This window comes from Lactuca sativa, chromosome 2 (assembly GCF_002870075.4).
Source record: "Lactuca sativa cultivar Salinas chromosome 2, Lsat_Salinas_v11, whole genome shotgun sequence".
Classification (NCBI taxonomy): domain Eukaryota; kingdom Viridiplantae; phylum Streptophyta; class Magnoliopsida; order Asterales; family Asteraceae; genus Lactuca; species Lactuca sativa.
The window spans coordinates 183745576-183773151 of NC_056624.2; the positions used below are offsets into that span (position 1 = coordinate 183745576).

Genomic DNA, 27576 nt, shown 5'->3' on the forward strand with positions numbered 1-27576 from the left:
ATTGTAAGCAAGTTGAGAGTGACACATGGACTAACTAACTATAGCCCAATAGTTGAATGTGTGCAAGAATTGAATTCACAATAGGGAAGAATAGTAGGAAAACGTAAGTATAAAGATTTTCTCACAGATTAGCTAGCTGTCAATATTACTGGTATTATTGATGTAACGGGTTCAGGGGAAAAATCGACCTAACAATAGGTCTTACATCATACCATACGAAAAAGTTTGACAGTTACTAGATTCCTAGTTAGCGTACTGAGAGTTAGGAATATTTTACAGACAAACGTTACCAAAAGTCCAGATACTAAAGGCTATTCCTTAATCAAAAGACAAAGATCTTCTAGACATCTCTTAATGACGACGGGAACTCCTAGGGCGAATCCTCATATCTGCTAGTTGACGAACCATCTCTCGGAGGTGTCGTTCGTGAGCTCTCTGGCGGACTCGAAGTTCTGCAATTTCGGTGGTTAATTGCTGTCGCAGTGTGTCATTGGTTCTCCTCGTCCCTTCGAGCGCTTCTTCTAGATGTCGAATACGGACAGTATTAATGCCTGAGTTGGCATCAATTTCCATGACTCGGTCGATGGCTGCTCGACCTTGTTCGACGTTTCGAGCAATTCTACAGACCATGACAGGCAGAGCTCTCTCCGCAGAACCACCTTCGCTAACGTTGTAAAAGCTTCGGTCCCCAAAGTAAGGTAAAGGTTGACCATGCTCGTCGCTCCAGCGATTCAAGTTGTTCACCCACAAGGGAGTGGGACCTGGAAATGCTGGTCGGGGATTGTTTTTTGGGGCTTGACCTATGGGAGGTAGATTGTTGACTTCCGGCTCGGAGTCGGATCCATCAGAAAAGCCTTCTGCGAGGTGATCATCCAAAGGGATTGGATGCTCATCTTCGGGCTCTTCTTCGATCCACCCTGCATTGCCTTCATCGGGAAAGTTCGGGTCGCCGTGACGAAATCCAGCCATGATATCTACGCGAGAAGAGAGGTATAAGAATATAGTATATATGTAGCTAGTAGCACAAAATACACCTATAGTATTTTAAGCCTATGCTCTGTTCTAGTGTTCCTATTGTAGTAGTGTTGGTAAGTTTTTAGACTTGTTAACATATCACAACCATTCTAGGGCATATGCTAATCACTCCTCGGACCAGCATAGTTGATCAGGCTATGCCATTCCCAACACTGACCATACATCCCCGAGCTCACTTGTGATATTTAACAATCGTAATACTTTTGTTCTTGTCGTTGTGACACTGATTTTAGTATGAATGCAACCTAGTATACTTAATTAAATATTTTGGTTTTTAATGTATAGACTCTCGGTCAGGGTGTTTTAATCCCAAATGGGTTTATAGCTTAGTATATCTTTTATGGGTTGATATACTCAATTCACTATAAACAATGCTCTGATACCAATCTGTCACACCCCAAAACTGAGAACGGCGGAAACGTTCTGGGGCGGAGGACGTCATGTAAAGTATCACAACACAGTAAAAGTAAATAAGCAAACAATATCATCCATTGCATTAAATATATAATTTTAATACAAGTGTGTTCTTTACAGTTATAGACACCAAAAATAATGTAAGTCAAAATAAAGCGATGAGTCCTGAATGCGCTCCATCTTCTCAAAAGCTGGTCTCGGTACCTGTCTACTGATGACCTGAGAATACAAGTTATTTTGAAAGCGAGTATCAGCATTAAGCTGGTGAGTTCATAAGTATTTTAGTGTCGGGGTTTGTTATCAAAACGTTTGAACATGTCTCCATTGTAAGTTTGTAAAATGTATGTAAGTGTTTGTAAGTGTTTGTAAAAGTTTGAATTTCTCAGAAAAACCTATATTTTCTATTAAAAGTAGCCTTCTCCCAAGGCGTAACTGTTTTGTATGTCTGTTTATCATAAAAGTGGGTAATTTTCCAAGTGTAACTATCATTATCAAAATATAGTTTATACATTATTAATTAAGTGAAATAGTCACTAAATGTATATAAAGGATAAATTACTGTAGTACTTGTAGTATTGTATTATAATAACTACTGTTGTACTATTTACCTTAAACCGGATTTATATTAAGGTATCATGTGATAAATTGCACCATACTATAGACTGGTAATAACGACAACGTATAGTCGAAAAATAAGGTATGACGTTTGGCACCCGCAGACCTGCCGGTCCGGCTGTAGCTAGCAGCAAGGTGTAGGATAGTCAATCCAGTATAGATCTATACGCAAACTCACGCTCTCCCTTCAAGAGACTCTGGCTACAACTCGGGTCATGACAATTAAGGCATGCTCCCATACAGTGGATCACAATTTTTAACGTATTCATGTATATGTAATGTAATGTTACTTGTTCTAGTATCGTTGTATATGTTCTCGTCCTAGCATAGTTGTATATGTTCTCTTTGTAGTATAGTTGTATATGTTCTCGTCCTAGCATAGTTGTAAATGTTCTCATAGTAATGTAATGTATATGTTCTCATAGTAATAAGTATTGACTCATGAATGAACTGACTCATTGATCTAGAAATAGTATAAGTGTAATCCTGTGTTACCCCGATGGTAACTTACTAATGATGTAACTGATAAGTATGAATATGGGAGTACTTTTATGTCTATATATGCACATATGATATATAATTAATATTGAAACGGCCTTCGGACGGCTACCCGACATCCCACCAGACCACATCCAAATCGAGGAAAAGGAAATAGGGCGGATGGCCTTCCTAAGCCTTTTAAACATTTCTTATATATCTATGCATATATGGACAAGAAATTTATAAGAAGTATAATAAAGTTTAAATAAAAGTATTTGATAAGTAAAATAGTTTGATAACATTTTGAAACAGTGAAGAAATCATTGGTTTTGTAGTTATAATCACATGCGATTGATGTAATAACTATAAGCATTCAACTTGTATCCCCCCCCCCATAAAAGTATTTAAAACATTTAAAAGTATTTTAAAGGTTAATTAAAGGGGTATGAACTCACCTGTAGTGAGTGGTTCTGATGACAAATGTTGGATTAGACGCTAGGTGCCAAGTGGTGACTTGAGTACACGCGCGAATCCTATTTAGCATATATTGGCACATATATGGATTTAATTAGTGTTATGAACAACTAATTGATGATTTAGGGACCACCTGAGGGACTAGTAAACACTTATAATGAAGTGTTATAATCATATATGATTGTATGAGGGTTTATAAGGCTATACAAGAGGGTGTATGGTCAAAATACACACTTTATGTGTGTGTGCGGCCAGGTGTGCGGCCTAGTGTGCTGCCAGCACATGTGTGCGGCCCTGTGTGCTGCCAGGTTGTGTGCGCTGCCATGTGTGCGGCCAGATGAAGATCTTGATGTTCTTGGTGTTCTTGGTACCTTTTATGAAGATCTTCAAGGAGAATGGATGATACTTGAGAGGATTTTCGTGTTCTATGCTTGAAGAAGTGAAAGAAGTGTTCAAGAATGATCTAAGTGTGGCATATATAGGTGGAGTGTTCGGTTGGGAAGGTGTGAGGCCGCAAACAAGAGTGTGTGGCCGCACACTCAAGTGTGTGGCCGCACACTCCCTGTGTTGGAGTGTTTGGCCCGGTTTTGATTCCTACACTTCGAGTTAACCCTTTTTAACACTCCTACCTTAATTATATCGCATTTAGAACGCTTCATTAGAATCTAAAGGGTATTACCATATAGTAAAATAAGTCTAATATTGGAAAGAATTGAAGAGTGCACGCGAGAAGTTTTTCGGGTTGTCACATGTTCTTTCCACATTGTTCTTGGAAATGGAAAAGGATTAAATGAAATGATATGGTAACACATGAAATAATATTTTCGATGTGTATGAAAAAAGTTTATCTTGAAAATGCTTGAAAATGTTGTATGGTCTAAAACGGTGTTATGTTATGAATGAAATTATTTTTCATATAAAGGCTTGAAATGCTTTGGGTCACAAACTCACGTAACTTATGAGGAATTATTGTCTTACGTATCTCTTTTTAATGCCACGTATCTTAGGTTATAGAAAGTTAGAAGTTAATAGATAGATAATGGAGTGGAACTTGTTAAGTTCCTTATTCATTATATTGATGAAATTCTTATTTGTTTGTTATGGTTGTATTGATGCTTAATAGTAACATCCGATGTTTTCATTGTAAATGATTTTGTGGGACCGTGTTTCTATTAAATGCAGATTAATACTCGTGATGACTTTGTTTAAACCATAGCATTTTAAAGTTTGAAAGATTTTTGAAAATTTTGGGGTGTTATAATAATAACATGACATATTGGTGTTCAGTTAAAGGGGTGTTCAAAACCGGATATCCGAAAATTTGGATATCCGAAAATTCGGATAGTTGATTTTTGATATCCGAATCCGTATCCGAAATTTCGGATATCCGAATTTCGGATACGGATTCGGATATTAAACCGGATATCCAAATTTCATTAATTTTAAATAAATATCCACATCTGAACATCCGATCCGTAAAATCACCGCAACTCTTAAATTAATAATAACAACTATGTTAAATCTTGCGACATAGATGAATATCGATAGCAACAAATAAATATATGTAGCATTTACTTAATAGTTTTTTATTATAAGCCAACAAACCATGATTATAACAAACAAATATATAACGATTGTAAATGGAAAGGTTTGCAATAAAAGTTTGGAAAGAATGGTCACGAAAAAGTTGAAAATGGTGGAGAACATTAATCCATTAAGCATGTCAATGTTTCTAATTTCTCATTTTAAAATATTAAAAAATAAAGAAAAATTATTTTTTTCGGATATCGGATATCCGAAATATCCGAAACTTTATAAATTCACTATCCGTATCCGAATCCGAAAAATCGAATATCCAAAATTCGGATATCCGAAAATCCGGATATCCGAAAATCCGGATATCCGAAATTTCGGATAATTTCGGATCGGATTTTCGAATTTTTGGATCGGATATTTCGGATGCGGATATTTTTGAACACCCCTAGACTTAATATGGAGTTCAACAACCAATGACCTCGGCAAAAAAGTTAAGTTTAAAATATATATTTTATTAAACTTTTATAGAGCTCGATATGAATATATATATATATATATATATATATATATATATATATATATTACATACTTATAAAGCTTGCATTTTTCCTTGATTGTCATGCATTTGAAACCCCCACAATAATTTGCTAAAACCTCATGCATTTGAAACCCCCAAACCTCACCTTCTTAATAGATAATCACACATAATCAATGGTAATTCATATGAGATAATAATTTGCTAAAACCTCATGCATTTGTATGGTATTAGAACATGTTTGAGTTTTTGGGTTTTAGACTTTAGTAAATGGGTAATCCGTTTGATACGTTGGATTTGAAGCTATCTTATTCGAATTACCCAAAACAAGAGATAAATTAATAATATATGCTCATGCATGTTTTGTACAAACCCCAATCAAAATACAATATATCATAATTATACAATTAAGTGTATTTTATTCCATTTTTGGCTTTATAACAAAAGTTTGTTTAGATGGCGAAGAAGGAAAACTTGAAGATGAATATTTAGGTTGGATGTTTATATAAGATTTGTTTTAAATATATAATATAGATATAAATACACAAATGTGTGTCAAATTAGCCTATCACAAATTTAATGTTATAAACTACAATATAACTCAAAGTGGTTTTTCAAATATAATGTTTATACTATAATATAATATATTAGAAGAATACCATATAGTAGACGAATCCCACATAGTTAGGGTTATATAGTAGACGAATCCCACATATTAGAAGAATACCATATTAGTTGCATAGATAATATATTATAATTATATTTCATTTAAAATATGTTAGGGCCATTTGGTTATTACATTGTTGTATTAGACACTATAGTCTCATATATTTTGAATGACTCTTACAAAAATAATGTCTCTAATTTGAATATAACGTAATATTTTATGATGTTTATTAAATGATATTATCTTCGATTGATCACTTTTTAATTGGAAACAACTTTATTACAGTTAAAAATTTTGGTCCGTTTTTTCTTTTCATTAGTTCTAGAATATGATTTTTTATATTAACTTAAAATATGTCACTATCTCAAAATAGATTGAGAATGAAATTTTTTATATTTACTTAAAATACGGCACCATTTTCTATTCAATAGTAAAACTAACAAAAGTCGTTAAATATATATTTTTATGAGGTTTAACATAAATAGACGACCAAAAATGAGAATCCATATCTAATCAATCATCAACTAATTACATAAGATACTAATGTGTACATAAAAATTACATTTAAAATTTTAAACTAATAGTAAAAAAAATTCATTATTTATTATGATAAAAATTCTGTAAATCAAAAAATATACATGCTATTTAATCGCATACAAGTTTTATGTATGGCTTATTCACAATACATTAAACCATATATAACCATATTAAACTACATAATTATCCCACTGCGCAACGCGCGGGCATTCGCCTAGTGTATATATATATATATATATATATATATATATATATATATATGGGTAAAGTGAATATACCTAACAACCTTATACAAGCTTAGGTACCTAACCACATCATACTATGTAAATTTGTATCATATTTGCATTGTAATCATCCAAAGTTCTTAAATTTCAACCTCATAACTTGATTGCTTCCAAAATCTTTGGGCTTTCACCATTATCTTCCTTCAAATGACATCTTTCTATCGGAGACCCTTGGTGGGTTTTATATACTACCGTTACAAATCAAATGGTGTAGGAGGAATATAATGGTGAATGTCTGAAAATCTTGGAAGTAAATCAAGTTAAGGGTTGAAGTTTAAGAACCTTAGACGATTGCAATGGAAATATAATGCAAAACAATGTAGTATAATGTGGTTAGGTACCTAAGCTTATATAAGGTTATTAGGTATATTCACTTTACCATATATATATATATATATATATATATATATATATATATATATATATATATATATATATATATATATATATATATATATATATATATATATATATATATATATATAAAGGATAGAGAATATACATTACAGCTCAACCTAAGCTTAAATACTAAACCTCTAAAATATGTCGTTTTAACAACAAGACAAAAGAAGGGTTAAAGACCACTCAATAAAAAAAATATATCTTAATTTTATTTAATATATTTGATAATTATTGAACTTGAGTTATGAGTACAAATGATTTTTTAGTTTTCAGGAAGAAAGTTAAACAAAAATGACTAGTAATAATATACTCGGTTTGACTTTCACTTGATAAATATACCATCATCGATAACATTTTTTTGCTTTATTATCGTTTATTATTACTTCACCCCAATAAACATTATTTTATTCCATTGTCACGAAGGTCAAAGATAATCAATATTCTTGATTCCTTATCAAAACAATTGGGTCGATCTTGAATCTACATCTTCAAATGTTAATCAAGAATCATTTAATCGCAATCGTTATAAAATAATGTATTTTTATGAGGTTTAGTAAATAAGTTTAAGTGGGGCTCTAATGTAATCGTTATAAAATAATGTATATATATATATATATATATATATATATATATATATATATATATATATAGTTAGGTTCAAATGTTTTCACTATCTATTGTATGCCTGTATGACTGATTCTGTAACAATCATTTTAGTTATTTTAAGAAAGTAATTAATGCTTATTAAATGCTGAAGATGTAATTAATACCTATTATATCTTTAACATGTAATATTCATTAATTACTTTCTTAAAATAACTAAAATGATTGGTCCATAATCAGTCATACATGCACACAATAGATAGTGAAAACAAAATAACCTAACCCTATATATATATATATATATATATATATATATATATATATATATATATATATATATATATATATATATATATATATATATATATATATATATATATATATATATATATATACACACCAATTTATCAAACTCTAGAAAATTAAATATATTGTGATGTCTGGTACATGTAACAAAATTATAACCGTGAACTAATGGCTAGGTACTCAAACAAAAACATCAAACAATTATATGATAAGACTAAAATTTGTATTTATGTTGATTAGGGTTTTATGTAAAGGAAGCAACCCTTTTCAAAATCTGAAAACATGTTTCCCACAGCAATCGCCGACAGCTTATGTGCTAACAAAATTCCACGTGACACACATATGCCTATGAGTCGTTACGAGAGACCTCCTCACCTTTTTTTCTTTTTGTTTATTTATAACTTTCACAAAACTAAACAACGACTTTTAGTAAAAGTTTTGTCTTTTCAAAAAATTAAAACACTTTAGAAATTTACCATATAACAAAGATACCTTATTATATAAGATGATATTAGTTGATTAGATAATGTTTACCAAAAGTCCTGGTGGGGTTAGACGTGATCCCTACATGGTTCCATCCCTGTTCACTCACTGCCGAGACATTATCGGGCAGGGCTGTTTTCTCTTTATTAGTGTCTACACATCTACCACCTCAATTCATCCTTAATTCCCACCATATATACATATATATAAACCCCTTAGCAATCTCTCCAAATATATGCATTCTTTTCTAACCCACTCTTGTTCTACTCAACTACTTCATTTAGGTTCTATTCCCCCATCATAATGTCGAGCAGACGATCCGCAGGAACTCCAAGGATCACAGACGATCAGATCATAGAACTCATCTCCAAACTTCAGCAACTTCTTCCTGAGCTTCGAAATCGTCGTTCCAACAAGGTAACGGATCACACAGTACAACATTTTCTTTGAACAGCTAACTCACACACTCTCTACTTAATTTACTCATAATTCGATACTTTTCATCCTAATTAAGCGGGATCTGAACCCTTAATTAACTACTGGCTGTGGGACACCTTTCCATAAACCAATGATATTGTGTGGCCAAAGGCCTTTCTTTTTGTACAACAATATATAAAATATAGAAATGATGACAAAAGCTTTATCTGTGGGGGCTTTTCATCTGGTTCTTTATATTCGTGTTGATTAGTATATTTGGTTCTCGTGTAGGCATCGGCTTCAAAGGTGTTACAAGAGACGTGCAACTACGTGAGAAGCTTGCATAAGGAGGTTGATGACCTTAGTGATCGTCTATCACAGTTATTGTCCACCATTGATGACAATAGCCCTCAAGCTTCCATCATTAGAAGTTTAATTAACTAATTAAGTATAAGTATATAGATAAGTACTTCAATTATTTCTTAAATATTAGTCTTATGGATATTCCCTGTTTGACTGTTTCCAATCCATATTTGTATTTGATCCATCAAATTATAGTTTGTGATGATATTATATATATTTGTTTCTATGTGCATCCGTGTTTCTCTTTATATTCATGTTGATTTTATGTGCAGATTCTTTTCGTTTTTGTGTATTTGAAGAATTTATAATCCGAAAGCATTTCTATGAGAGTAACAACTCGAAGAGTTAAAAAACTAAACGCAAGTAACTTTGCAAATTATCATGCATGGCCATAAACGATCGACACAATTAGTTTTAATTTTCTAAAATTCATCATGCATGGCTTAAAATCTTGACACGGGGTTTAATTTGAGAACCTTTGGAGCATAAACACTCCATGCAAATTGAAAGCGCTTCGAATCAATTTCTCGTATTTTACGCTGTCATGTAATTAAGGTGATCAAAATTTGCATTAATTAACGAGTAACAGAGTTTCCTTTTTTATGGTTTAGATATTTTTTCTATTTTAAAAGAAAGGTTCTCAAACATATGATTAATAATCAAATAATTTTATACTATATAATTTATATTGTTTGTGTGTGAAATTAATAAAATGGGGCCAAAGGAAGCAATATGCATAAAGGAATGGGACCAAGGATTTTGCTGCACAATCAGATGTCACAATCCAATATCAACATTGTAGATATTAGAGATGAGGTGGTCATTCAATTCTCTCAAGGACACTGTACCCATGAGAGTTATGTATGTCAATTCCTCCTCTTTCCACCACACAATTCCGAAGTTTTATGTTATTTCAGTTATAAATTGTACATAATTTAATATTATAATTGATAAAAATAACTTTTACTACAAATATGTAACCAAAAATGCGTCGACAGTTCAAAAGTATGCACGCCCCATACGTTGACGATACATAGATATTATTTCATGACACTGTACATCGAATGTGAAAAAACGATATCAATAAGTGTTGCACATGAAAAAAAACAAAATTTAGATTATGACATACTAAGCCATGAAGTCCATGTATCATTTACCTTAGTGGTAGAAGATCTACATAAGAGTTTTATGTTCAACTTTATTATTTGTCACAGTGGCTTACTAGTAAATATATGGGATTTAAACAACTCAAAATAGAATGAAGCTTAAGTTCAACTTTTACAAACTTTCATCTTAAGATAACCTGAGTTCAAGAAAAACAACACTTTTTGAAAAATATTCACTATAATTATTAATTAGAATTTAGTGGTGGAAGTTGAAACTAGTTGATGAAGACATAATGTTTACCAGATGAGCCCATAAACAAAAAAAATGATATTTGGCTAAAAGGCCTATAAGGAATGTAGGCTCATAGGAATTTGATGTGGTCCAAGGTCCATTGAGGCATTGACCAAGTATCAATATGGGCTCCATAAAGGAATGTGGAATCAGGGAATGATTATGAGACCAAACGAACACATGAGAGCCTAGTCTATAGGTGCACTAAAATGGTCATGGACCAGTTCGAGGACGGTCTGGCTTTATTTGGAACTGGTTCCGATCATGGTTACTAATTTTCAGTCTGAATTTTTTTGGATTGATTTCGTGGTCTTGTTGTTTGCTTCTTCTTCTTTATTGGCTCGAATCATGTCTTTTTGGTTCAGTTTTGGTTTTTTTGGTTTGTGCTGGGTTATATACATCACACACCCTATTAGATCATATAAAAGATCCTGTAATTGAAACACACTTTAAACTCATCGTCTACAATACATTTGTTATTACGAGATCTAATTATCAATTGTATAAAATATAATGTCCATAGTATGTTGGATATATTAATATTAATTTATAATAATCTATAATCTCTAAATATTATTAAAAGAGAACCTTTAATTATAAACTGGAGAAATCAAGACCATTAATTGCATTTCAATCCTTAATTTTCTACCTTTAGATTATTTGATGACATCTTATTTGATGACATCAACATAGTCAAATGATCGTTACCTGCATCATGCAAGAAAATAAAATATTTTTTTTTCCTTGAAAAGTTGCGATTTGAATTCCTGATCTTGCTCCCGAAGACTTCTCTTCCCCTCTCTATACAAGAACCCTAATCGTCTGTTTAGCTTAGCCACATCCTTATATTATCTCTATGAATAACAAAGAATGAAAGATTATGGCTAGATTTGATATATAGAAGCGTGGTTGAAATATTGAGGTTGGATCAGGAAAAATCGAAAGTAACAGTCTTTTGTATATAGTCGCACCCATATGTCCTCTCTATGAATATCCACCGTCAACACCGCCACCATCCACCATCAGCCATCTACAGCCCCTCACCATATCCTTTATTTTATGTCTCTCACACTCTCATCAACTCTCGCAATCTACTAAAATTGTTCAGGTTTTAAGATTCTGCCTCTCACCTTCAACGTTTTTCTTTCTTTTTATTGATGACCCATTCAAATGTTCACATATTCTGCACGTGGCTTGATTGCAGGTTTTAGGGGGGTGGGGGAAAGAGTTGCTTAACGAAGAAAATGAAGAAGATGGTTGATTGTTTTAGTTGGATTTTCCCTTCCCATTTCACATGTTCATCATCTCATAATCTCAGGTATTCTACCAGTTTATGCTTTTCAGTCGTAAATCGAATTATGGTCTTTCATTTTGATTTTTTGCTTTAGAAACCCTTAAGGTTCAATCCCTGAATCGAAAATTGAATTATAGTCAAGGTATGGATTATTCTATATTATCTTCCTAATTTTTCTGCAATTTAGAATTTTAAATCGGAAAATCCCCCAATCTCGCATGCTGATTTCTTGATTTTTCCATAAATTATTACCTTTTCCTCCCAAATCTCCAAACCCTTAAACGCCAACCTCATGGGATCAAAATTGAAATAGAAGAAGATTTACACGCCTATTTTGTTCTGATTTGAAAATCACAAACACAAACAACTCACAAATGTTATGATTTTCAATCGGAGAGGATCTTGGCCTGTAGTTAGGCTGCAGAAATAACTGGCGATATGTCCTTCACCAAAAACTGATTTCAGTTTTAATTTTTCCCTTCTTGATTTGATCCCATAAAACCAGTATATCTCCTCTTTTCTATAAACCTAGCCATCATTGCATTTGTTATTTCAAAGCACTACATCTCTTCTTCACCAAAAACTTATTTCAATCAGATACACCGTTGATAAGCCACCCCTCCTTTGGTTTGGTTGATCTTCGTATTCCGTCTGCTTTCATCTCCCTAATATTGTATGCTCTCATCTAATTTTCTAGGGTTCTTACACGCATTTTCATATTTTGTAGCCCCAACTTTCATTCGTTCCATTTTTTGTCATTTTTTCATCCGTTTCCCACAATCCCATTATCATTGTGATGAAATTTTTTCTATTTTAATTTTATTTCCATTATTCGATATAGGTTGCAAGTGTAAAATATGATAATCAAGTCTTTTTTTCTTATGGGTTTAGATTATGAGTGTGGTATAGAAATTTTTTGGTAGAATTAGGTTTTTCTATCTGCAACGAAGACAAGGATCAATTTCTCGCTTTTTTTCTTAATTTTCAATCTGCAATTATACATATTTTCAAGTTCGGTCCTATGAGCCGTTGGTTGTGTAAAGGCGGACAGGTTCTAATCCATGTTTACCCCACCAGCGAAACAATATTGGATAAGATATGGTCATATCATCTCCTTTAATCCTTAGTTACATCAATTAGATGTGTTGCATCTAAATATGTGTGTGCTTCAGATAAATATCAATAAACCCATAGAAAATGGTATTTTTAGCTTTGTATTTCTCATTAATCTTTTGGTTTCTTACAATTTCATACTATAGATTTCTCAAGCTTTTGAGCAAACCCGACAAGCTGATTGTGCTCCATGGTAATATGATGTAAAACCCACTCACACTTGTAATAGTTACAAATGAAAGTAAGATTCTATGTTACATTAATAAATGAAAGTGCATTGCTATTTACTGCTAAGGTTTTGGTTCGAAAATAGAAGGTAAGGCCCGCTGATGGGGAGATGACTTACTCCTATAAGCTGTACATTTGAATTTCTCTCTGACTTGAACAAGAAAAATAGACTTAACATATATAGTCAACGGAAATGAGGCTTTTCTCCTTAAGCCCTAACTTTTTACAAATTTGGCATCATATGTTTTTTTCTTTCCATTTTCATTTTCCAAATGTGCCATCATTTTCTTAAATATCTTGCAAACATCATTTATCTAGAAGAAACTTAATAACTAAAAAAAGGTGTTTTTTCTTTTACTTCCACTACTAGAAAAACAGCCTTTTACGACGCTCATTGCGCGTCGTAAAAGGCTCAGACGACGCGCAAATGCGCGTCAAGGAAGGCCATGTCATAAAGAGAGACGGCGCGAATTTACGATACTCATTTACGACGCGCAATTACGACGCACGTTTACGACACGCAATGCGTATCAAGGAAGCCCTTGTCATAAAAAAAGACGACACGCATTCGCGTGTCGCAACCTTATGACGCGCGTGTTAATGACACGCAATACGTATCAAGAAAGCCCCTGTCAAGAAAGGCCATGTCATAAATGAAGATGACACACAGTTTTGCGTATCATAATTTTAAATGTTTAAAAGAAATATTATTTATAGATTTACTAATTTTCAAATTAAATTTGTATTAATGTCTCATAATATAAAATTAAATATCATATACAAAAAAATACAATCCATTGTATAAAATTTAATGTCATACAAATAATCGTTCCATGTAAAGATAAAACAAATCAATAGTTGTAACAAAAATTTAATGCCATACATTGTTATTAAGGGGTTTTCCCAAACTATATAACCTGATACTATATCCCTAACTATATAACCTGATCCTTCATGCCATTAGTTTGCCACCTGGTGTACTACGTAAAATGTTGAACTTGGTGTCATGGGCAGCTGCCCACCGGGCGTGGCTGGAAAGTAATTACTTGCTGATAAGATAACAATGCTTTAATCCAAGACGAGTCAAGAATGCCTAAGAAAAAGAATCAACTAAACAAGCAAAATCTTGATTGGATTTTTGTTAGTGTAAGAAGTTAAAGGTACAACCCTTTAAAAGGCAGCTGGTATCCCAAGTGTGAGGAATGGAGGCCTATGATCCATTGTCACCTAAAACAAAAAAATTCCTGTTAGAAAAAAACTTCACCTTTATTTATTAGTTTTCCCTCCACCACTGTAGGCATGCTTCAAATTCGTTAGATCAATGTTGTCTAAACTGTTAGACAACAATGAGTTTCCAAGTAATCCTAAAAATCAAAGTAATGCTTCAAACTCTTCTCAGTTTTGTTAGAAACAAACTTTATGTGGAAGATCTTTATGCCAAATACATTGAATTCATGGGGGAGGGAAATATTCAAGCCCAAGTGTTAGAAGGAAAAAATGACACCCTGTCAAAAAGAAAGAAAATATGTCTAAGTTGATTTCAATCTATCCCAATTTTCATTGATCAAACATTCAACTTTCATAGATTCAATTCAAATCAAAAATACACCTCAACAGCCAAATAACAAATGGATCCAACAGTGAAGCTAGTCCATCAGCAAAGCAAAATCCTAGAGATAATTTGAAGAAATTCTGGTCTAATATGTTTAAAATTTCATAAAACCCAAATTCACTAATGAAAATGCAGATCTACATTGGTAAGTTACTATGCATTCCAACCTTGACAAAAAGGTTAGGCAATATGTTGAAGATGCAGTTGCAAAACCATATTCCAACATAATAAGAACTATAGATTATATAACACCATTTCCAATAAACTGTTCTGAGCCTACAAAGATAGAACAATGTTAAACATAGTTCATTAAAGATGTAAAATACTTACAATAAACTGTTCTAGGCCTACAAAAAAAGGTTTCTACATACAGATACTACTGATGTAAATACTTACAATATACCTTTGAAAATGCATTTAAAATGTGAGTTTGGAGACTTACCAAAGATGTAAAAGAGAATGATTGCAAATAAGGAAGGGATTAAGAAGCTTATGATGTCCTATATATGTGTTGACACCCAATGTGACATATAGATACCCGAGTATTAGTAATGATAACCAGTTAATGGTCAAACTGTGAATCACTTATTGGTTATACATTGTTGTGTTAACAAAAGAAAAGCGTAAAGAAAACAAACAAGTTTTCTTACCCCACTAATCAGTTGTTGATGTTTCACTTTTACTTCATGCTCCTGCATAAGACATGCATTACGTTAAAATACAAGAAAAATATTCCCATTAACTAACTGTTTACAGGAAACCCAAATTAGTTTAGCCAAAATGACCAATAAGTTATAAATCCTTGATCAAGAAATTCTTGCGTATTGCATAAAATGTTTATTGTTGGATTAACTGAGGGGCGTTAAAATAATTGGGTCAATTATGTGAAAAAGACAACTAGAGAGTGGCATACCTTCACAATAGGAACACCAAATGAAGCACGAATGAAATCACTATTTAAATACACAACAATAGTTAAAGAGAATGCATCCAGGTCCTACAAGATCATACAAATCGCTATTTAAATACACACTACATATAAAGGTGTCAATATTCTGATTGTATGTTATCCTAGAAAAATTTATAAGATATGAGTATAAATAGAAGAATAATTGGAAGTATATGTATACTTGATGTTGCAGGTGTTGACTTTCTGTCATTGGCATTGGATGATTACGTGTTTGTATGGTCATATTCCCATTATATGTACCAAGCCTAAGAATTACATCATTCATTAAATTGACAAAGGTTGGAGCAGCATGTTGATAAGTGTTGTTGGGAAAAACCGAATATCCTATACTACCATGATCATTCTGAGGATCCATCACAATAACCCCATATCTTGACTCATAAGATTCATTGAAGCTGGACATCAATAGCATCTTACAATACCTTACTAGGATCAGGAAATGTGTATGTGCTTTCTTTAAACTTTTGAATCCAACACCCTTCTATATATTGTGAAACCTGTTTAGCAATAGGCAATGAAAGATCAAAAGGAATAGGACCACCACCACCTTTACCGCTAAGTAGTGGATTAAAGTTGGAAGTTGTGAAGGTTATGGAGGGTTGATCAGGATGTGCCAACCTGAAGCAACAGATCAAAAGAGCCCAATTAAGCAACCATACAAGCTCATGTTGTAAAATTTTAGTAAAATCTGAGAAATTACTTCGCTCACGCATGTTGCTGATGAAATATATCTGTAGATATACATAATTAACTTTACATTCCTATTTATTTCAATATATATATATATATATATATATATATATATATATATATATATATATATATATATATATATATATATATATTCTAGAAGGGGTAATTCAGTAAAAGACAAGTAATCTAGAAGGGGTAATTCAGTAAAAGACAAGTAATCAGTTCATTTTTCTGTTGAGGGCAAATCTGATATTTACGTTTTTGTGCATACATTATGTTTTTTTAGTACATATACACGCACAAAAAAAATTTAAACCAAAGAAACAAAAATCAAAACGTATGTGTATATTATTAAACAAGAACAAAAGCAAAAAAATGAAAAATTTTGACAATTATGCATATATATGGACGTGTATGTGTGTGTATTAGGCATAAGGCATTCCCAATTCCTTCCCCCCCCCCCCCCCCCCCCCCCCAAAAAAAAAAAAAAAAAAAAAAAAAAAAAAAAAAAAAAAAAAAAAAACCTACTGTGAAATCAGCAAAAAGAAAACGACAAATTTTGTATATGCAAATTACAAATCATTAATCCCAGCCTTTACACATAAGGTAGACAACAGAAAAACAACAATTCTAACAGTTGTTGACTATATGATAATACCTAATCACTCTCTTGAAATCAGCAAAAAAAAGTACCTGAATTTAACTTTTGGAGATGGAACAGGGAACTTATAACGTTTTGGTTATGAACTCACCACCAGCCTTCCTGTATGTATAATAACTTAAAATCCCATGAAGAGCAAAGTAATTATCTATTGTTATTAGTAAAAGTAACTTACAAAAAAAAAAAAAAAACAAAAAAAACTTACTGTTAAAATTTGAGTAGACATTTGGATTCCAACCAATAAACTGGGACATCAGACAAGAAGTTGAGTTCTAGAGATGTCTGATGAAATAATTGTCTAGCAATTTCCTGAAATAACAAAAAAAAAAACTTACTGTTAAAATAACAAAAAAAAACTTACTATTAAAATTTTATTCATAGATGAACCAGGGAGGGTTGTGCCATTTTGGAAAACATCAGTTCGTGCTCTATACATAATTGTCTAGCAATTTCCTGAAATGGATATGAAATAAGCTCAAATGAAGAAAAATCTGAGAAAAAGACAAATGGATTACTTGTGTTGATGTAACTACATGGGCCCTAACAACTGGAGAGTGCGTAAAAACCTATGTAGAGTTAAAAGTTTCTTAATCATGATACTATTGAAATATCCCATAAGCATAAGCAATCTGATAAAATATTCAAGCTTGCCATATTCCTTTAGAGATGTTATGTGTAGAACAGATAGACAAAATAAGCACATACCTGCTTTTCTTTTTAAAGGCAAGCTAAACCCCAAGCCAATACCTTTCTAAAACCACCTCTTGCTAAAAAAATTCAAAAACAAGGAAACAAATGACAAAAAAACACCCTCAGAAAACCCCCAAGTATAACATTAAGCATATCATTTCCTTACGAGTCAAAACCATTTTTTGTGTCATTGTGTGAAGAGTTTTTTCTTAAAATTCAACTATTTTTGTTGCATGCACCATTCAGGAAAAAAGTGGCAGCCTAGCAACACTTGTACCTGCAACACCACCCGTAGGTGCAATGAAGCTTGAACTAGGTTTGGAGTTTTTCCCTGATTTCTTGTTTAACATTTGTGGAAGAATCTGTAGCCTTGGTTTGAGGTCAGTGCCCAAGTTTTCTACATCCAATTAATTGGCTATAGAAACTAATGCCAATTAATTGGAGCAAACATTTCAATTCAATGCTCTAACAATTTACCAAACAAGAATATAACAAAACTAATGCTAAGATAAGATCCGATCTATAATATATGAGAACATCAAAATTTTGTAGCACCACAAGGAGACAAATGGTAATTGGTATATCTTATTTCAGATACAGGCCATACAATTGTTGTCTCTGTTGTAAGAAAATTCTGGTTGTCCTGCAATTCAATGGACATTCAAGAAGATCATGGATGTCAAATACTAAAGAATAATCAGAGATTCTTAACTAAAAAAATAATAGAAATTACCTGTTCATTATTCTGAAAAATAGAATCAAGTTCACGAGTTGGAGCTAAAACTAACATAATTGGTCCATCTCCAGGAGCTGAAAAAGAATTATATATTAGCTGAAAAACTTGAATTTAAAAGGTTGAAAAGAAAAAAGGGTATTAGCCCAACCTCCTCCCCCTATCCCACCTTCAGTAGGACTTTGAATACAATTCCTCTGTTTTCAATTTTATATCTTTTTGACTTCAATTTTATATCTTTTCATTCAAGAACAAGCTCATTAACACATCACCTGCATATACAATTGAAGTCATTATAATAAAATTAGAAATCATATTAATTACACATGTTTTACACACTTCTTAATGATGAAAAATAATAGTTTATGTTCTAAAGGCAATCATATCTTCCTCTGAGGAATTTAATAGATTCCAAATAATTTTACAAAATCAAAATAATTAAAGAGAAAATTAACCTTCAGCCTCCATGTCAAAAACTTCACCAAATAACCTAGTCCGATTTTATGTACACACATAGAGAAACCAGCACGAGGTCCAGGTGGCATTCCACCTTTCTTTACCTAAAACCAGATAAAGTTTAAATAAAATATAACTTATTCACCTCCTGACAATGACATAGGACTAAATTTACCTCCTGACAATGACATGGGACTGAATTCACCTCCTGACAATGACATACGACTAAATTCACCAGACTGGATTCACCAGCACGAGGTCCAGGTGGCACACAGTCTGCTTTTTATTTAAAAGACCAAAATACCCTCGATATTCACCTCCAGACAATGACATAGGACTAAATTTTCCATCACTTGATATGGCAGAATATAAAGAAGATGAAGACTAATATTGATTGAAAAATATATTTAATGACCATGTGGTACCCGCCTTTGACATTTGATCTTTGAAGAACCGCAGCTTTCGTGCCATTTCTCCACATCTTTTGATCTTCACAACAGAGGCAAAATAAATAAAGCAATAATCAATACATTACTTACACTCTCTTTTTCAATCAATATCAGTTTTAAAGATTAGAATGCAAAAATCAACTTCCAAGTCAATTGTATCTCTTATTTGGGAATCACAAAGTAACAATAACTTGTTTTTGAAGCTTGAAGCAGATTTAAACGGGTATAGCTGAAGAAGATGCTTATTTCAGAGTAAATTAACGACCATTTTACCCTTCTGTATAAAAATTGGGTATCATGAGAAGTTGAATATAAAGCCAACCTCCATCCTGGTAAGTCATAAATGCAGCCATCAATTCATATGAGTTTTTGAATCATGAATATATAGAGAAATTGTATAAGTTATAATCAAGAAAAATTGACAAGTTTAGTGATTATTAATCCTGATGAACAGTAACTGGGACACCAAGCTCTACACTTGAGCCAATCAAAAGCACAGAGGCAGTCCAGATGAACTCTTATGAGGAGAAACATATAAATTTGATAAAACCACAGAATGTATAAACTCTAAATACATTTGTTTACCAATCCTACACCATAACGAAATTTATGAAAAGATGAACTGGTAAAAAGATGTATCGATGAAAGAGATGCTAATAAAACCTCAAAATTTGGTAGAGTTCATACAAGTCAGCCACCAAGTGATTATAAAATTGATTTTAGGGATGCCATTCTTCAAATTACCTGCCCTATAAATGAAAAAACCCTAATATCAGGGAAGAGAGAGAGAGAGAGAGAGAGAGAGAGAGAGAGAGAGAGAGAGTCAAAACATAACCTGAATGTTCAAGTGGTTAGATCAACTTGTCTTTTTCCATCCTCATCCCTGTTTAGAGAGATGTGCTTGAAATTTCACAAAAATATAGGGTTAGAAAACCTTGGACGGCCTAATTCGATTGTGGACTTGATTTTTTGCTAATGAAATCGCATAATAGGGATGTGAATGTGTATCTGCTGGAATCTCTCCAATCTTCCTTCCCTTAATTCTATCGCCGTCTTTGTCTGCGTGAAGAGCCGAAAATCCGTAAGTCCCAAAGAAGTGCGAGGGAAGAAGAAGTAGCGGCAGTCAATGTCGGGAGGGGGAAGGAAGGAGCGTAGATAACTAGGGCAAGACGGAAATGAGAAAAAAATGAAGGCATGGTTTTTAATTTTTAAGGATTTCATTTTCCCCCCTGGTTATTAAACGATCGAACGCACGTTCCATTAAATTTTATAAAGCGACATCCTTAGACGACACGCATTTTATTATAGGTGCCTTCCGTTTTCCTTTTTAGACACTAATTTAAGGGCACACAATAATGCGTGACTAAATCCTTAAAATTTTTGAAGAGATGACACTTTTTTAATGTCAATCTCTATTGCGTAACATCAATCAATGAGTGTCGTGGTTTGCGCGTCGTAAAAGGGTATTTTTCTTGTAGTGTTCCAAATTTCCCGTAATAATTATGATTAAATTTTTGTATAACTTACTAATATCTTTGTATGTTCGCTTGCTACAAGTCTATGTATTTATGTTTTAAGATATCTGAGATGGGTATGAAGAGTTGTATGAAAATTAGAGGAAACATCTAGAATTGAACTATGATGTGTTGCTCATTTAGGTTCAAGGTTCATGGATATTATCGATGATTGTCTTATATTATGTTATTGTTGTAATTACAGAGTGTCTAAACCTCTCAAGAATCCTTTAAACATATGGAAAAATACATCTACACAATTAGTATGAATGAGTTTGCTTCAAACTATACTCCATTGAATCCAGGTATACATATTTTCAAATGTAATAAGGGTTAATATAGTAATTTGGTTTCAATTTAAAATTTTCAATCTATATGTGTATTTTAATGGTATATAGTGCTTTCAAAGAGTTTTGTGTCCCACTGGAATTTCATGTTAATATTTGTCATTTTCATATTTTTCATTTATGGATGTATTTTAACGTTACAGCTAAAATTGCAAATAAATGAATTCATTTTTGTTTATTTATCTGTTGCAGATGGTTTTGATGCTATAAAATGCAAAAAATAGCAAGGTACATTGATAAACCACAAACTTTCTTTAAAGCATTTTTAACTTTAGCATCTTGTTTTGCTTTTATTTTAAGTTAACTTATTAAAATATTGTACTTTGAAAGTACAATGTCATAATTCAGTAGCATTTTGAAAGTATATACAAGCAACTAATTATGAAAAACCGAAAAAGCCATTTTTATAAAAAAAAAAAAATAGAAATTAGAGGTCAAAATGTGACCTATAAGAGGTATGTTTCATGTAACCAAAATATGAAATACAAATGCAAAGGACCAAAGCAACTGTTGATGATAATTTTTGTGATAAGTAACTTTAGTCTACATACATTATAAAACTGATTAAATTTTCAAAAAAAAAAATTATAACATAAAATATCTTATTTAAAAATTGCATAATTTGTTGACTGTGTCTCTTTTTCTCTTAATGTTTTAGCTGTTACTAATATTGATACAATTGAGATCAATAACTTGGAAAAATTATATGGCAGACTTCAAAAAAAGGATATTTATGTAACTAAGCTAACCACCATCAACCTATTGTGACATGAATAAGATGTTGCTTCTTTTTTCACATTATGATAAATTATGTTCAAAAAATAGAAAGAAAATAGATAAAGACAAGTTCATAAAAAAATTACGATTGAATAGATAAAACTTTGGACGTTTGGCTCACTCTACAGCATACTTCATTTTTTTTATACTTAAGATGAGCATTTATTTAACAGATTCCAATTTTGTTTCTATCTTATTCATTAGCTACTAGAGCAAAAGTTACTTATCATGTCAATTGCCACCATCAACTTTACCAATTACCTATAATTAAAAAAAAACTGTTCTCCAAATTAATTAATCAAGATTTTTGTATTTTTATTGTTTTTGAAAATTATTATTCTAAATCAATATCTTTTAAAGTACAATGTTCTAATAAGGTATTAAAGTTAATAAGTTGTCAACATTTACGTTATACAGGTCCCAAAGAGGTTTTTGTTGCTTACGTAGATGTGAATGATCAAATTTCCATGTTTGTTTTTAGGAAAGTCCAAAACGCCAATGGTGACTATTATGGACTTTAATGTTTTGTCTTTTTCTTTTTTAATCATCTAATTTTCTTATTATTTCTAACAAAACTTGCAGAAAATTTTTCAAAAGTCAAACAATTAGTTTTTATTGCAAAATTAACAACAATTTGTGATGATTAAGACACTTCAACATCAGGAAGCATTTTTAGCTAGCAATAAGCTCATCAATGTCAAATTTGAATTTGAAATATAAAACGTTTGACTTTTCAATACATGTTCTTTATAGCAACCTTGTGCTTATCTTCATGCAAAATGACTTAGTAGTATGCAGTACATCATACCAAGTAGTCACCATAATACAGGTAATCTGTAGTCGAACTATGGTATCTCAACATGCATAATGTCCGAAACCTTGATGCACTTTTGATTTCATGAATGAAGATATCAACTGGACAATCATATAAAGGTGTGGAAACAGAGAACCATTAGTTGGTTGGTCTTTCTTTTAGTAAATTCCTACACTGTTATTATTAATGCTCCTGGGGGTGATTTTACTGCTGTTGTTGTACAGATCTGAAATCCAACACCAAATAACCATGGAGAACCTCCCGTCTGATCTTTTATTAAACATATTCATCCGGATTTTGGAAAAACAACTTGCTAAAACATATTTATCCTTTTTTCAATTATTAACTTACTTTAAAATAGAATATCCCACTTCATATTTTACAAAATCCTCACTTTTTTTTATAATAGCTTCTATAAAAGAAGTTATCTTTTAAAAAGATTGTACCTTACCTAGCTTGACATCAGAAATCAGTAAAACTTTAAAGAGTTAGTTTCAATTTGCATTTTAGTTTTTATAGCTCTCCGTTATGTCATTAATTAGTCACTCTTGATGTCTTTGTGAGTTAATTGATCTAGATTCGGAGCCTGTTAATGATACTATTCAACTTTTTTCTAGATGCTGTCTTCTTTTTATTTATGTAGATTTTTTCCCTTTTTATAATTAATAATATAAAGTATCTTCGAAATGTGCTTTACCCCATCTATTAAACTTTATAAATAACAGCGTGTGAAGGTGTATTGAATCAACGATGATGGAAAATGGGATGATCAAGGATCTGGTGATGTCACTGTTGACTATTTAGAGGTTTGTCTTTAATCTTTATATTCTGAAAAAATTCCAACTTTTTATACTTTTCAACTTCTAAAGACATTCTTACCCTCATTTTTTACAACAGATATCTGAAGAATTGGGCTTGTTTGTTGTTGATGAAGAAGACAGCGAAACCCTGCTAATGCATCGAATTTGCTCTGATGATATATATCACAAATAAGAAGGTATTTTTAAGTTTTAGAAACACATTCTATATCTTTCTTTCTTTTTTTTAAAAAAATTAATTTTATTTTGTTCTATTATCCAGACACTATACTTTCTTGGAGGGATTCAAAGTTTTCAAGTGAAATAGCTCTTAGCTTTCAAGAAACCACATGGTGCTCATACATGTGGTATTTAATAACTCATATATCTTATCAACTTATGTATTTCTTTTCATTTTAATTATGCATATGATTAACATTATATTTTTCCTAGGGATCATATTTGCAATCTTCAGCATAATTTACATTTTGATACTATTCCCGTTAAGTTATTATTACTATTTTATTTTTTTTATTTATTTTAAATATCATTATCATCTGTCATGATTTATTAATTACTTTATTTCTCTTCAGATGAGTCATATCATAGGGCTAACAATGAGTTAAGGGAGCTACCAGCAGTAGAGCTATCAACACTCCCTTTAGACTGTAATTACTTTTCCATTTCTTTTTGCTATCATGTTTGGGGATTGTGGACATGGAATATGCTTATTGATAGGTGCATTAGTTCTCATAGCACACGAAGGAAAGCTTAGTACTCAGGTGCAACACAATCTCTAAAAAAGAAAATCTTGATTTTATTTTTATAAATAAATTCGCAATACTCTTATTAAAATTATATTTTTTTTTATTTCTGGCAGAAACTTGGGAGCTTCATGGAGATGTTATTTGGTGGTCGTTATGTACTTCTTTTGATGTCATTTTTTTCAATCTACTATGGTCTAATTTACAACGAATTATTTTCTGTTCCTTATCATATATTTGGTGCATCCGCATATAGATGTCGTGACCCCACATGCAGGTATATTTAATATTTCATTTTCTTTACCAAAAAAAAAAAAAAAAAAAAAAAAGTATCGCCAGCTGTCACTAAACAATCATTTTCGGTTTCCACTTTCCATCAACAGTGATGCATATACAATTGGTTTAATCAAATATCGCGATGCATATCCATTTGGTGTGGATCCTATATGGCGTGGCAGTCGTTTAGAGTTACCCTTTTTAAACTCTCTCAAAATGAAAATGTCTTATTTTGCTTGGAATTGCTCAAATGAATCTTAGAATCATGTTGAGTTAATTTAATTCGATTTTCTTCAACAACTCATTGGATATAAGGTATATAGTACTTATATTTTACTTAAAATGTTTATAGATGAATTAATTTGTGGAACTTATTTTCAGGTACCAGTTTATCCCACAGACGGGAGATTTGACTCTTTGACCTAAATCTGTATACTCTTATAGTTTTTTTGTCTAATGTTTTTTTCTTTTTTAATTTATTTTTCAGCAAAGTAGAGGTTCAAAATTCAGGTGTTTTCACTGCAAACCCTAAAATCCACATGGTAGCTTCTTGGGAACCTACAGTACTAGCAACAATTATAATCCCTAGTGAGTAAGCTATCAAAATCCCTAAATTTTTTTTATCCCCAAATGGAAAATTATATAAATGAATTAAATACCCTATTCTAAAACCTTGTTTTTTTTTTCCTTTTTTTTTAATTGTAGATTTAAATTCACATTTATGCAATATACTTTCATCTTTTTCCTATGCAACAAAGTGTTTTTACAGAATTTATACAAAGTATGCAAAATCGTTTCATTTTGTATAAATTATAAAAAAAAAAGTGGAACATTTTTGCATAAATTGGTAATAATCATAATTATTATTTGTAGGTGTGGGTTCTTAGGATTACTCTACATGGATGTTTTCCATCAACGGGTTGAGCAAGGTTTTTATCTTCTTTTCTAGGCTTTTAAAAAGGTAAAATTACATAAAAGTCATTACTTTTATCAACCTTTTAGCTAAAACGCCATTATGCAACATAGTTTATGTAAAAAAATTTCATAATGGCTTTTCAAATAAAATGTTGATAGTGTAATGGCTTTTCTGTAATATGCCCTTCCAGAAAAATGAAATAATACTTTATTAACTAATCAAATGCTTGATGGATATTTAACTTGTATAAAATTTTAGTTGGAAAGTATTATATGCATATTTGTGTTGTAGTCTTTTTTTTGTAATTATATTTCATATTTATTGAAATCTTATACATTTATTATATTTTTTACTTATCCTACAAACTTTTCGAATTTAAAGTTTTTTATATGCTAATTATTATCTTAAATTATCTATGATTTTATCTATTTTTGTAATTATAGTTGACATATTATATTGATCTTATTTTCGATATCATACCATACATAAGACATATTTTGAAATTAGGAAACGATATTACATTCCAAAATCTTTATGTCATATCAGCATTAACCAAATTTATATTTCCTTATAAATATAGGGTCTACGATTTTTCATTCCAAATCAATTTTCTCTCTTAACTAATTATCTACTTTCATTGCAGATAATAGTATTCAATGGCAACTAACAATGCGGAGCAGGTCGTGTTTGATAAGGTTTCTGAAATTGATGCATCCAAAGAGTTTTGGAACATACATGTTAAACCTCTTGCTTTGGAAGTAGACCTATAAGAACAATCCTAATATGGTCGGACTAATATGAAGCCACCCATCAACATTTTACATTTCATCTTTTACAAACATTTTCTTTTTAATATTTTGTGTATCGCACTTTTAATTGTATGTTTATGTTCTTTTGGTTGTTTTTAAAATTTTATTGGGTTGTTATTTGGTCTGAACGCGATGATGTTCATGTTATTTAAGACAATTTCAAGTTATTGAACTGTTTTGATTTAATGAGTATTTTGTTTCTTTTTCTTTCCTTCATCATTTGATTTTATACATTTATTATATGTATATTATTATTCTAAATAAAGCATATATATATATATATATATATATATATATATATATATATATATATATATATATATATAGACACACACACACACGAAAATTAATATTTTTATTATATATGCTATTACACCTACTTTTATTTGTCTAAATGAAATTTAAATTTTATTTGTATAAATATACATCGTTTGCATAGTAACAGAATAAAATCATAGTATAAGTATTCAAAATGTATTTTTCTATACTGCATTTATTCCCACCATAATTATATGCAGACTTTACTTTTTACCTAATTTAAACCCTTGTAATGTTCAATTTCGTATTTAAAGTCATGGAAATCATCATTATGGATCTCTTTAACAAGTAATTTGTTTTTATTTAAAAGTTTATGTTTTTTTTCATCTGTTTCCCATAAATTTTCTTTTTTAAATTATTATGTGTTCCCCGCATTTAACGCGGGTTATAATCTAGTATCAGTAGTATAATTTATATGTTGACAATATATTGCATTGTATCTTATTTATTTGTATATATTGTCAAAACTATAACGGACGTTATTCAAAATTTGTGGCTATGTGTTCATGGTGATGTTAGCGAGTATTTCAACTTAGCTAATATGACAATTAATCATTTCTAACTACCAAGGGTAGTTTCTTCATTTTATATTTTCTTGTTTGTTACAAGTTAGTTAGACATTTTGATGTGTAATATTATTCTTTGTACATATATGTAATAGCTTTGATACCATGTTCATGTTCAAAAGATCGATTTGAGAGAGAAAAAATGATTGAAATGAATCTTCTTTTTATTCATTTGTTCAACCATTTGTTTCTTGTTTTGTCAACTCATCTGTGACAGAAGGTGCCATGAA

The 27576-nt window shown here is 31.3% G+C and overlaps 1 protein-coding gene and 1 long non-coding RNA gene across 25 annotated transcripts; both read left to right on the top strand.

Annotated features, from left to right (window-relative positions):
• Window positions 1-8529: 8529 nt before the first annotated feature.
• On the top strand, window positions 8530-9383 carry LOC111921611 (transcription factor PRE6). Its single transcript, XM_023917194.3, has 2 exons — window positions 8530-8788; window positions 9080-9383. Exons 1-2 carry the CDS (start codon window positions 8675-8677, stop codon window positions 9230-9232), a joined length of 267 nt encoding a protein of 88 aa, XP_023772962.1. The 5' UTR covers window positions 8530-8674; the 3' UTR covers window positions 9233-9383.
• A 1868-nt stretch (window positions 9384-11251) lies between these two features.
• LOC111921598 (uncharacterized) lies at window positions 11252-26654 on the top strand. Of its 24 annotated transcripts, none has more exons than XR_006188329.1 (14): window positions 11252-11657; window positions 11754-11867; window positions 15939-16209; window positions 19652-19780; window positions 21168-21267; window positions 21502-23706; window positions 23798-23897; window positions 23981-24065; window positions 24291-24479; window positions 24578-24738; window positions 24845-25052; window positions 25225-25325; window positions 25611-25666; window positions 26297-26654. It is a non-coding gene; the product is annotated as an uncharacterized LOC111921598 (long non-coding RNA). The 24 variants fall into 24 exon arrangements; XR_006188333.1 differs by lacking the exon at window positions 15939-16209 and adding an exon at window positions 18057-18126; XR_006188348.2 differs by lacking the exons at window positions 15939-16209; window positions 19652-19780 and having other exon boundaries at window positions 11259-11657; window positions 21502-21537; window positions 22916-23019; window positions 23626-23706.
• Window positions 26655-27576: the final 922 nt, after the last annotated feature.

What these genes read in the sequence shown, in the direction of transcription:
- LOC111921611 (XM_023917194.3), top strand. Translation starts at nt 8,675, where the DNA reads ATGTCGAGCAGACGATCCGCAGGAACTCCAAGGATCACAGACGATCAG. An exon ending in GAAATCGTCGTTCCAACAAG is followed by an intron (nt 8,789 to 9,079) that starts GTAACGGATCAC and finishes GTTCTCGTGTAG; the next exon opens with GCATCGGCTTCAAAGGTGTT.